This window comes from Balaenoptera physalus, assembly GCF_965194825.1.
Source record: "Balaenoptera physalus genome assembly, chromosome: 13".
NCBI classification, from domain to species: domain Eukaryota; kingdom Metazoa; phylum Chordata; class Mammalia; order Artiodactyla; family Balaenopteridae; genus Balaenoptera; species Balaenoptera physalus.
The window spans coordinates 99538730-99552026 of record NC_138892.1 but is presented as its reverse complement, the minus strand read 5'-3'; the positions used below and the strand labels follow the sequence as shown (position 1 = coordinate 99552026).

At 38.1% G+C, this 13297-nt stretch overlaps 1 protein-coding gene across 1 annotated transcript; it reads left to right on the top strand.

Annotated features, from left to right (window-relative positions):
• Nucleotides 1-9727: 9727 nt before the first annotated feature.
• On the top strand, nt 9728-11698 carry SMIM10L1 (small integral membrane protein 10 like 1; the record flags this gene model as incomplete). Its single annotated transcript, XM_082420419.1, has 1 exon — nt 9728-11698. One exon carries the CDS (start codon nt 9728-9730, stop codon nt 9932-9934), a length of 207 nt encoding a protein of 68 aa, XP_082276545.1. The 3' UTR covers nt 9935-11698.
• Between the last annotated feature and the right edge of the window lie 1599 nt (nt 11699-13297).

Below are 13297 nucleotides of genomic sequence, written 5' to 3'. Positions count from 1 at the left end.
TATACCAGCCTAAATAGAAGATAAGCCTGAATCCCAGTCTTGGCACTGACACTCAAAAACTGTGACTTCTTGGGCCCATATTATTTGCTAAGATGACTACACAAAGCATTAATGGATCATGGAGACATTTCTGGCATTAGTTACTGAATTTCAAGATATACTTGAATGTGGTTCAGAAGTGAAGAATGGCATGCATAAAAATTTATGAAAAAAAAAAGACATTAAAGAAAACTACATAGAAGATGAGAGGAGAACCAGGCAAGATGACAATGAACTAAATTCAGAGTTGGGGTGATGTTTAACTGATAATGGAATATCTTTAGATTATATTACCTATTCGGTGACAAGAAATGGGCTTAATTGATTTAAATAATAGATGGTTTCATAAAAAATGAAATATATTAATACCATGTATCTTACCTTAACAAGGGTCTTCAAAATGCAAAATTTAGAGAAGTAATGATAGGACAGGAAAAATATGAACCAAAAAAATGGCTGCCTAACCAGTATTTTTAATAAAGAAGAAGCAGATTGGCCAGGAAGGCTCCAGGAAAAAAAAAAGTACAATCCCTGGAGGAACTAACAGAATGGAACTGTTGATAAGCAGAAAATTGTGATGATAAATTTACACCTGGGACAAATGTGGGAAATTGTAGGAAACTTCTGCTAAAAACAGAATTTGCATAATTCCAGAAAAGAAGGCAGTGGCAGTCTTCTCTGTAATATAAATCAAAATGAGCTCTCAAAAATCTTATAATTTTACTATAGATAGACAATTCCAGATAGGAGTAGAACACTGAGACTCAGGTATACCCAAGACATAGCTGTTACCTGGAATTGCTTGTGCAATATAGAAGGTAGTATGGTAGACTGCATAAGTTGGTCCCCGTTCTTCAGCCTATAACTTTGCTATACCCTCTCACCCACCTATTTTTCCCCTCACTCTGTGCTCAGCCACATAATTTGTTTTGGCCAATTAGTTGTTAACAAGCAGAGATTTGTATCATTGGGGCTTACATCACTGGTGCTTGCACACTGGGCCTTGTTCACTCTTATAAGTAGTATGATTAATCTACAGAGAGGTGACTGTTGAAAAGAAGTATGAATATGGCTTTTGGCTCATGGAATATATTATAATCAAATACACAGAAAGTACAAATGTTTTTGAGACAGCCTATGATAAAACTGCTGCCAGCCTGGACTAAGACTTTTGTAAATGTAAAAATTATCTGGACCCCAGCTTTCTACCTCAGAAAGCAGGCTGAAAACATTATTCAAAAGGCATATTTTCCAATGCCCTCTTCAAAACTACTCAAAGAGAGTGATGGAAAAACAGGGCTATTCCCAAGGGCAAAGCCAATGGCCATAGAGAACAACTGACTGTAAAGCACGACAAGGACATAATCAAGAAACGTGTCTACTGCCAAAAGAAAATGGTACTAAAATATTTTCCATGTATGATTTCAGAATCTTTATGAGCCAGAATTGCTGTTTTCCTATTCTTCCCCTCTTCTCCTATGGAATTGTTTGTTATGGCTATCCTGCCCTGTTTCAAAGCTGTGTACTACATCTTTGACGTGTTAATAATTTGCCTTTTTTTTTTTTTTTAATTTATTTATGGCTGTGTTGGGTCTTCGTTTCTGTGCGAGGGCTTTCTCTAGTTGTGGCAAGTGGTGCACCACTCTTCATCGCGGTGCGTGGGCCTCTCATTATCGCGGCCTCTCTTGTTGCGGACCACAGGCTCCAGACGCGCAGGCTCAGTAATTGTGGCTCACGGGCCTAGTTGCTCCACGGCACGTGGGATCTTCCCAGACCAGGGCTCGAACCCATGTCCCCTGCATTGGCAGGCAGATTCTCAAACACTGCGCCACCAGGGAAGCCCAAAATTTGCCTTTTTAATTCCTTGTTTTCCAGATGAAAAGGAGCCATTACCTAACAAGATGTAGATCAGAAGATCCTGGAATTCAGGGCTAATGCTATAATTGAATTAGACTTCAGGGGATGCTCAAATGGGGATGAGCATTTTTGTGTATGGGAGGAAACTGAAAAATTGGACTAACGTAGTCTGGCAATTGTTTTTCCTACAATTTCTGCACTTTTTTAATAATCATTTTATCTACACCCTTTGACATGCAATATTGCAGTAACCTCCACTATGGGCACTCTGAACTCAATCATGTAAACTTGCTTTGATGAATGGGGAATTAGTAGACTTGACACAAGTATAAGTTTGAAATGGCGTCCACATCAGGGCTGTCCAAATCTGGCTCTTCTGCAATCACCATGAAAACATGCTCAGGCTAGTGTACTGATTTCAGGAGGAAAATGAGACTCGCGGAGTCAAACTGCTGCAGCAAGATCCAAACTAAGTTGGCCAAACTGCAGCTAGTTCCCAGATATATAACCAAGTCCATTTAAAATCATCAGAGAGGGGCTTCCCTGGTGGCGCAGTGGTTAAGAATCTGCTTGTCAACGCAGGGGACACGGGTTCAATCCCTGGTCTGGGAACATCCCACGTGCCACAGAGCAACTAAGCCTGTGCGCCACAACTACTGAGCCCGCATGCCACAACTAGTGAAGCCCGTGCACCTAGAGGCCATGCTCCACAGCAAGAGAAGCCACTGCAATGAGAAGCCCACACAGCGCAATGAAGAGTAGCCTCCGCTCGGTGCAACTAGAGAGAGCCCGCACGCAGCAACGAAGACCCAATGCAGCCAAAAATAAATAAATAAATCATTTATTAAAAATAATAGTAATAAATAAAAATAAAATCATCAGAGCCATCCAACCAAGTCCAGCCTAAAAATAACTGAATCCTACAGACATGGGACATATAAATAAATATCTACTGTAATTTCACAGTGACGTTTTAGAATGGTTTCTTTTTCAGCAAAAGCTAACAGATACAGATACCCTGTTAACCCAACAGTGTGGAAAATGTGTTTACCACTTACTCTTAATGTGTCAAGAATTCGGAAGCCAAAAGAAAGCCAAAAGAAAAACAGATGAAGTATGTCAAAGTTTTTCTCATGGGAGATGAATAATTAAGGGTCAATGAAAGCTTTTGTAAAAATCTGGGGAAAGTAGGTACCATAATCTCAATTTCTACATGTGCAACTAAAATAAGAAAATTCTCACTTCAACTCTTTTAGACTTCAGTAGTACATATGGAAAGTGGATTTTTCCCCTTAGGTATATAATGAGCACAGTAATGATTAATTTTTATGAGAAATTTCTCCTAATTGTAAGTTTTTATTAAAAATTATAATGCACACTTAGAAACAGCCTATTACGAAGCAAACACACATGTAACTGCTACACAGGTCAAGAAATGGATGCTACAAACAGCTGATAACCACCTCTACCGACTTTCTAAATCACTACACCTTTCTTCACTTCTCCTGAGGTGACCAATATCCATACTTTATGTTGATCATTTCTTTGATTTTCTTTATACTTTACTACCTAAATGTGCAAAACTAAACTGTGTAGCTTTGTTTTGCCTGCTTTGTGAAATTTACATATTTTTCTATTTATGGTTTTTTATTCATCATTATGTTTTGGAAACTTAACATATTGTTGCATATACATGTGGGTCATTCCTTTTCAATTCTCTATATTATTCCATTGAATTAGTTTACTAAAATATTTATCCATTCTTAGTTGGTAGATATTTGGGCTGTTTCTTGTTTTGAGCAACTTAGAGGAATGCTACTATGAGCATTCTTTTACACATTACTTGATACACTTGTCTTGGTATATGCTTAGAAGTAGAATTTTTCTAGGGTTACTAAATCTGAAACTCTGACTTGCCTCACAGAAAAGGAAAGGTTCAAGAAAATAATAATTTAACTAAACGTATCACTTTCATATTCATTCTCAGTCTATATGCTGCTATTCTCATATATTTTATTCATTATATATTTTAACCCAAAATATGATCTTTATACAGTCAACATTCATTTAGACTTACACATATATTTACCATTTCAATTAATTTTCCATCATCTTGCATATACAACTTTGCATTTAGAATAATTTTTCTTATATCTTAAAAATAACATTTTGGGGCTTCCCTGGTGGCGCAGTGGTTAAGAATCCGCCTGCCAATGCAGGGGACATGGGTTCGAGCCCTGGTCCGGGAAGATCCCACATACCGCAAAGCAACTAAGCCCGTGCACCACAACTACTGAGCCTGCACTCTAGAGCCCGCGAGCCACTACTACTGAAGCCCGCACACCTAGAGCCTGTGCTCCGCAACAAGAGAAGACACTGCAGTGAGAAGCCTGCACATCGCAACGAAGAGTAGCCCCAGCTCACTGCAACTAGAGAAAGCCCACGTGCAGCAACGAAGACCCAATGCAGCCAAAAATAAATAAATGTATATATTAAAAAAAGGAAGAAGTACAACTCTTTATTTGCAGATGGCATATTATGTTAAAAAAAAACATAAAAACTCCACCAAATAAACTGCTAGAATAAACAAATTCAGTAAACTTGCAAGATACAAATTCAATATCCAAAATTCAGTTGCATTTCTATACACTAACAATGAACTATCAGAAAGACAAATTAAGAAAACAATCTCATTTATAACTGCATCAAAAAGAATAAAATACCTTGGAATAAATTTAACTAATGAGGTGAAAGATCTGTACTCTGAAAACTGCAAGACATTCAAAGAAATTGAAGAAGGTGAAAAAGACACAAATAAGTGGAAAGCTATTCCATGCTCATGAATCAGAATAATTAATATTGTTTAAATATCCATACCACCCCAAGAGATCTACAGATTGAATGCAAGCTCTATCAAAATTATAATAGCATTTTTCACATAAATAGAAAAAAATCTTAAAATCTGTATGGAACTACAAAAGACCCTGAACAGCCAAAGCAATCTTGAGAAAGAACAAAGCTGGGAGCATCACACATCCTGATTTCAAACCATAGTACAAGCTATAGTAATCAGAACAGATAGTATTGGCATAAAAACAGACACATAGTTCAATGGAACAGAACAGAGAGCCCAGATACAAACATAAGCATGTACACTCAACTAATTTTCAACAAAGATGCCAAGAGTATACGGTGGGGAAAGGACAGTCTCTTCAATAAGTGGTATTGGAAAAACTGAATACACAACTGCAAAAGAATGAACCGAACCCCTATCTTACACCACACACAAAAATCAGTTCAGAATGAATTAAGGACCTGAACTTAAGACCTGAAACTATAAAAATCCTAGAAGAAAGCATAGGGAAAATGTTCCTTGACATTGGTCTTAGCAATGAGTTTTGGGATTTGACACCAAAAACAAAGGCAACAACAGCAAAAATAAACAAGTGGGACTACATCAAACTAAAAAGCTTCCACACAACAAAAGATACCATCAGCAAAATGAAAAGGCCACCTTTGGAACGGGAGTAAATATCTGCAAATCATATACTGATAAGGGGTTAATGTACAAAATATACATGGCACTCATACAATTCAATAGCAAAAAAGAAAACAAAAACAAAAACAAACAAAAAAACTATGAATATGATTTTTAAAATGGGTAAAGGACCTGAAGAGACATTTTGCAAAGAAAACATACAAATGTCCAACAGGTTTATGAAAAGGTGCTCAACGTCACTAATGATCAGGGAAAGGCAAATCAAATGAGATACCACATCTATTAGGATGTCTATATCCAAAAAGCAAGATACAACAAATGCTGGCAAGGATATAAAAAGGGAACCCTAGTGCACCACTGATGGGAATGTAAACTGGTACAGGCAGTTGGAAAAACGTATGGTGGTTCCTCAAGAACTTAACAATAGAGATACCATATGATCCAGCAATCCCACTTCTGGGTATACATCCAGTGGAAACAGAATCATTTTCTTAGAGTTATCTGTACTCCCATGTTCACTGAAGCATTATTCACAATAGCCAACTATGAAAACAATCTAAGTGTCCACAGAAGGATGAATGGATAAAGAAAATGTGAAATAAATAAATATATATGTCTCACAAATATTATTCGGCCACCAAAAAAAAAAAAAAGGAAATCCTGCCGTTTGCAACAACATGAGTAAAACTGGCGGGCGTTTTGCTTAGTGAAATAAGCCATACAGGGAAAGACAAATACTTCATGGTATTACTTATATGGTATCTTACAAAAAAAAAGTCAAATTTACAGAAAGATATGGTGATTGCCAGAGGTTAGGGGAAATGAGAAGAGGTTGGCAAAAGGGTACAGACTTTCAGTTATAACACAAATAAGGTCTGAGGATCTAATGTATAACATGGTGACTATAGTTGATAATACTGTAAATTTGCTAAGAGAGCTGAACTTGTGTTCTCACACAAATAAAAGGGGGGCTGGGTAAATATGTGAAGCAATTTATGTGTTAATTAACTTGATTGTGGGAACCCTTTAACAATGTATACGTATATCAAATCATCACATCATACACCTTAAATATATTATAATTTTGTCAATTATACTTCAATAAAGCTGAAAAAAAAAAGAAAAAATGTGTTGAAATTGGTTAAGCCTTCTTCAGCCTGGGTCTATGAATAACTGCAGAGAGGGGATAAATGGAATAGTATTCAGCAGTAAAAAGGAATGGGCAAGATGTTACAGAGTCCCATGGAGTCATCTCCAGTTATACGTCTAAGTGAAAAACAGCAAGATGCAGAACAATGTGTATAGTGTGCTATCTAGTGCCTAAGGAAGTGCAGAAGGCTTTCTAACTGAAAACTAATTTTTTAAAATGGTTACCTATTTGGAGTGTAACAGAGATGAGGAGACAGGAAAGAAGCCAGACTTCTTTAAATATACTTTGTTTTGAAGTTTTGACTCTGGTACCATGAAAATTTATTACATAATAATAGACAAAATTAAATCAAAAGAACTATCTATCTGTAAAAATCAAATGCAAAATAAAGCAAAGACACTTGTTTGTATAGTTTAATAATAAAGTTGTTTCAAATGATGCTAAGACATGGTAATTTTATTTTTTGTCTCCATTAGGATATATTCTTAAATAAGAGATATCGTAAATTGTTTTTTTAATAATTATGTTGTTAAAATAGCATATTGTTAGTCTGAAACTATTATACACAGAGATGCACACAAATAATTGTTAATTTTTTGTTGTTAGGGACCAAAATTTTCAGCATTAGAAAAAAGAAATAAATGTATACAAAATTAGAATTGGAAACGTCAACATGAACTCACTGAAATTTATTTTAAAAGAATCTATTCTGGTGGTTTTAAGCATAAAGGCATTTATGAGAGAGTATCAAAGTATTACAAGGTCTGCAGAAGGAGATTCAGAGCTAAGCGTCCAGAAACAATGCCTGCATCAGATATTTTTCTAGATGCCTGAAGAGGGAAAAAATCTTAATCTGATGTTGCAGCTAATGGTTTGCTTCAGTATGACACAAATCTGATGCTTGAATGTACAGTCTTGACCCAGAAATTGCAGTGTTACTATGGGATCTAATCATTGCTATCATATGTTACAATTTGTTTTTCTTTCACTGAGTTTACTAAACCTACATAAAGGTTTCCACTAAACATCAAACGGTTCCTGATGTGACGCCTACTGAAAGGCTAAACTCAATCTGTTAGCCTGCAAACGTGGGACAGACTCTTTCACTGAGTTGTAATTTTTCTCTTGTGTTTAGGCTTGGATCGTTTGGATCCAATCCTTGCAGCCTGAATGCATTTTTTTTTTATATAATAGAACATTTACATTGGCAAATTCTTTAAAAAAGGAGCTGAGAATTTGCAGACCTGCTGCAGCTTACCTTAAAACTTTTTCAAAGCATCATTAAACCAAACAAGCCATTAAAAAGTACTAAACTGGGCATATGTATATGTATAACTGATTCACTTTGTTATAAAGCAGAAACACACCATTGTAAAGCAATTATACTCCAATAAAGATGTTAAAAAAAAAAAAAAAAAGAAACGATGCACTTACATTTGATCTTGGTATGATCTCCTCTTAAGGCAGAGCTCTACCAGGAGCTTTAGGTTGCATTCCTGGCCCTACTGATGTGAAACCCAGTGAGATGAACTACTTTTCAGAGCCTGTCTAGGCCTCCTGAAAATGAAATGCAATGTGTGTGATGAAAAGATGAGCATGACCTCTGGGGATTTTAAGCTTCATGATGATTTAATAGCAAATCATTGTAAATGCAGCAGACTTGACTTTCCCAATAAACATTTACTTTAAAGGAGAAAAAAAAAAAAGTACTAAATTGGGAATATAGGGTCAACAATAAGGGGATAAGAAACATTTGGAAAGGAAGGCCAAGTTAAAGAGTCAATGAAGCATCATCTGGAGAAATGGTTTAAGACGTGTTCCTGTTGAAGCTTACTTATGTGTGCCTACTTGGCAAAAAGTGTAGATCAGTCATTCAAATCTAAACATCAAGGGACAGAATAAAAAACACAATCATGTAAAATACTGATCCTATCCCACTCTCCACTGTCACTTTCACCTGATAGAAATCTTTCGTCAGCTCTGCAGCATTAACAAGTAGGAGCTGGAGCTTCATGACTGCTCTTCTTTGCCTATTCCTTTCCAACTGGACAGGATATCAACCTAGCCATGTTATAAATACTGATAAATGGCTGCTGCTTTCCCCGTGGGCTCAGAATGAAAGATCTGGTTTTCATGGAGTTAACAAGAGCTAGGGGGGAGGGAGGGGAGCGAAGAGCAGGAGAATGGTGGAAGAGAACGAGTCCACATAGTTTTACGTAGTTGGAAATGGAAGATTCAGGGACTTAATGACTTCTGTGACCCTGAATACCTCTATTATTCTTTCAACTTTCAGAAAGGATAAATTGTACTCCTATGTGGAAACGATACATCTACTGGTTCTGAGCTGTCATTTATCTTACACTACTCTTCAGTCTCTATACCAGTATTTTAGAAGTTGTCTTGAGTGAGCAGTAATCAGTTCCTCTAGGTGCCGTCTAGTTGCTGGGTTGGTACTGGTAGCAAAGTAGCAAAAGAAATTCTAGTTGGGGATACACAATTGCGTTTTATATAGTTTTATATACGTGGATATGTGTGTGTGTGTTTGCTTAAATAAGTGTGTAATTTCTAACACTTGCACCTGAAATCGTCCCAATACATAGGAAATCCACTGCCTGAGATTGTGATCCTTTAAGTTAAAGCATGTTGTAAACACGGAGACTCTGTGCCCAAACTGGCTTATGTGAGGAGTTCACCTTGCCCTAATATTAAAGCTAATGTTACGGAATCAACTGGTTAAGATTCCTGGCTAGTAGCTCAGATCACAGAGCAGACTAACCCGAGTTTTAATGCAAGCTCCTCGGGCAAGTTCCAGAATTTTACTTAGCTTCCTTTCTTCATTTTAAAGTGAAAACAGTATCAGTAAGGCTGTTCGTATATGCTGTACAAAATAACTGCATGGTATATATGTAAATAAATAACCCGTTCCCGACCTACCAAGAGTTAAAACTCTAAACGCTGAATACCATTTTAAGCAGCAGACAGGAAGGGGCGGAGCGCCAGCCGCAGCCCCCGCCTCACCGCCGTTAGCGAAGCAGCCGCGGCTACGTCAGGCGCAAGTGTGAGGCCAGCTGCTGCTTAGCCCCCGGCCCCTCCCGGTCACCGCCGTCAGTCGGGGGGTCCGCGGGGTCTACGGTCACCCTGCGCTCCAGGCACCACACCGGACGAGCGGCGACACCGCGTCCATGGCCACCGCGGCGGCTCCGTCATCCTTGGCTCTCAAGGCCTCGAGCCTGGCCGCGGCCCCCGGCTCGTACGGGGTCTTCTGCAAGGGGCTCTCCCGCACCCTCCTCGCCTTCTTCGAGCTGGCCTGGCAGCTGCGCATGAACTTCCCGTACTTCTACATCGCGGGCTCCGTGGTCCTCAACATCCGCTTGCAGGTACACTTTTAGAGCCCTGAGGAAGCCGCCGGCATTCCGGGCCTGCATTATGGCCGACTCCCAGGAGGCCCCGCGGCGCCGCGGAGCTGAGGGCGAGGAGTCCCGCTGTCTCGCGAGAGTGCCTGGGCTCCCTCCGCGGCTGTGCTCTCCGCTCTCAGCCGAGCTCCTGGAATGTCACCGAGACTTTGCCGAGATTAGGAAGAGGAAATACGCGATTCCGGCAGCCGAGAAAGAACTTCAGTTAAGACCCACGACAATATTTAAGAAACTGTGCATCCCTAAAACAAAAACGGGACGAACGGGATGTATTACAAAAAGGGAAAGCTACTAAAATTTTCAGGACAAGAATGTACAAGCTCATGGTCCATATTACTTTAATCAGTAAATTTCGGGAGTATGAGACTGGAATATAAGCAGGACGCTGAATGAGTAAGCAGCTGGAGATCTTAAGGATATGCTGTGGAGGGCATATATTTCTTCATCCCACACGAAAAAACAAATGACGATCAGAAGCTTTCAGTGAAAAAAAAACTGTACAGGAAACACATCCTTCAAATACGAAACAATGTAAAATGCTGCAGGATTTTGAACACAGGGAGTGTAAGAAAGTGGACTTTATTTCAGTGTCCCTATGAGTAACATGCAGTTCAAAATCTTGGAGCCAAAGAGAAGGAAATCCAGTCATAGCACAAAGCTTGGCGATTTATTGAATAACATTTAAATAATCATAGTAATGTAAATGCTGTTTATGGTTTTCATCTTTTTAAGAGAATACTTACAGTTACAAAGTTGAATGCACATGTTATCAGCCTTGATGGCGTAAAAGTGAGGGTACCTGGAATGGCAATGGTGTCTTTTAAAGTGGGAAGCTGAGGAAAATTCTGTTGTCGATGGGGGAAGAGGGCATTTTATTATTTAAAGAGTAGCCATAAAGTTGCTAAAATGTAACTATATGAAAGAGAAGAGGAGGGGAGAACAGCATGAGGTCAACAAGAAATGCCTAGAGGTTAGAGTTAGGGTGGAATGTCTCAGATTACCTGATGTATTTAAATATAGAGTCAAGAGATTTTTAGATTTCAGAGAGTCTGGAGATGAATTAGTGGTCTGCAAAATTTTTTCTAATTAGGAAGCAAAGCTGAGGCAATTATGAACCCCGGGAAGAATAAAAAAATTTTCAAGAACTACACTGCATAACTCAACTGTGAAGAATATTACTACTCATCATATAAAGTCAGTTATAATTATATAAACACTGAATACAGATAACAGATTATTAGGTAACATTGGAAGGATTGGAGAAGAGAGAGATGTATATGTAATGGGGGAGAATCAATCAAGATCTGATATAGAAAAGATTTTAAAAAAGCAGTATAACTTGTCACTTAGAGTACAGTAAGAAATAGCTAAGAGTTAAAATTGGTAGTCTCTGGAGAAAGGAAATCAGGGATAGACAGAGAAAGGTGGAGGACTGCTGTTTTTCACTACCAGTCTAACAGTAACGGTGATTTTTCTTAGCCATGTGTGTGTGTGTGGAGAGATATATATCAGGCAGACCTCTGTTAAAATACAAACTAATTTTGCGGTCCAGGTGAGCCCATTAATCTGCCTAAACCCCAGTTTTCTCAATTCTATTAAATGAGAGTAAAAATACCCACCTTGAAAGATCAGTCGGGAATTAAAAGTAAGCCTTAGTGCTTGATACATACTGTACACAGTAAAGAGTATTTGTTATAACAGAATATTTCATTAACTTGTGAATAAAACTTAAAACTCTCATATGGAGTGCCTGCTTTTCCAATGGAGGGTTTTAGTACTGAAGGAGGTTTGTAGATTACTGACAATGGGGGTGTAGGGAAGACCCTCCAGGAAGAGAGATTTGAGCTGAAAGGGGCAATTATTTGCCAAAGTAAAGATTTAAACTATTTGTAGTGTTCCGTATTCCACTAATTGTATCCAACAAACAAGTGTACTCTAGGATTATAAAATAAGTGCCCCCTGTAGCACAATGTCTTGCTTTGAGTAACTTCTTCCTACCCTTCATTCCTTGTCTCCAGCCAAACTAGAGCATCTTCCTCTTTCTACGTACACTTTCTTCTGCCTTCTCTACCTTTTTTTTTTTGGCTTATGGTTACTCTACCTGTGTTTTAAGGCTGAACTTAGACATCACTTTTTCCATTAAGTTTTTCCCAGATGCTCCTGACCAGATTAGAGATCATTTCTTTTAATCCATCTAAAGGGCTGTGTTAATATCAACCTATGCCATTTTCATAGGCTTCCTTATTTGTGCTTAATTGTGCATTATCAGATGTTTTTTAAAGAATATCCAAGAAGACAGGTTTCCTGGACTTTGATCTCTTCCCGTGATAATTACGTATTGCTGTGAAAGTGCAGGGACTAAAACATTTTAGTCTAAAATATCAGAAATGTAATTTGATCAATGAAATAATTCAGTATTGCCAATGGGCTGACAAATGGTGGGCATCACTATTTCCTAGAGGCACTAATGTCCCAATTTGTAACACAGAAGAATGAGGCTGCCATTAGCCCCGGAATGGTGACATACAGGGATGCTCCATTTTGGTGGCTAATGAACGTGTGCCTTCCTCAACCTTTTTTTCTTCATATTAGTGTTTTGCTACACTGAAGAAACTAAGGCACTTTAGCAGATTTATTATTATATCCTCCAACTAGATTAGAAGCCCTGTGAGGGAAGATACTGTATCCTATCGAATTTTACAGCCTGTAATATCAGCAAATATATAGTAGGAGTTGAATGAAAGCTCCATGATTTACCATTTATTCTTAACAATTGCTCTTAAAACCAGATGTGTATTTTTCTTCCTACATGATACAACTCAGTAAAGTTTCCCATGGGAGAAAGCAAGATTTTTGCCCTACTTATTATTAACCACTTACTATTCTAATTTACAAGGAATTTTATTCCTCCTGGCATCCTTCCAGGTCACATCCATGAAGCCAAAGATTTTCTCAACCCCCAGCCTAGAGCATTGCCTAATGTGAGTAAATATTGTTGAATGAATGCCAAATTAGTTGGTTTTTCTACACTTAGTTAGCAGTCAATAAAAGAAAGATGTGTTTGTGTCTGATACTAAAGTCATCTACTTTATTTCTCCCATAAATCAAGCTTTTTCAGGCCATGAAGAATATTGATTGGCCCAGAGATCTCAAACTTGAAGAAGCAAAGAGGTGGCATAATTCTGATCAATAAAGAAAAAAACTTGTTTATGCAGTGCAACTGACAAGAATGCTGGGGGAATGCAGACTCTTGTAGTTTAAAGGGAAATAGTGATCATAGTAAACACATAACCTAAGGGTTAGGGAGCAAGATTTTTTTTTTAAGAATTTAAAAATTGA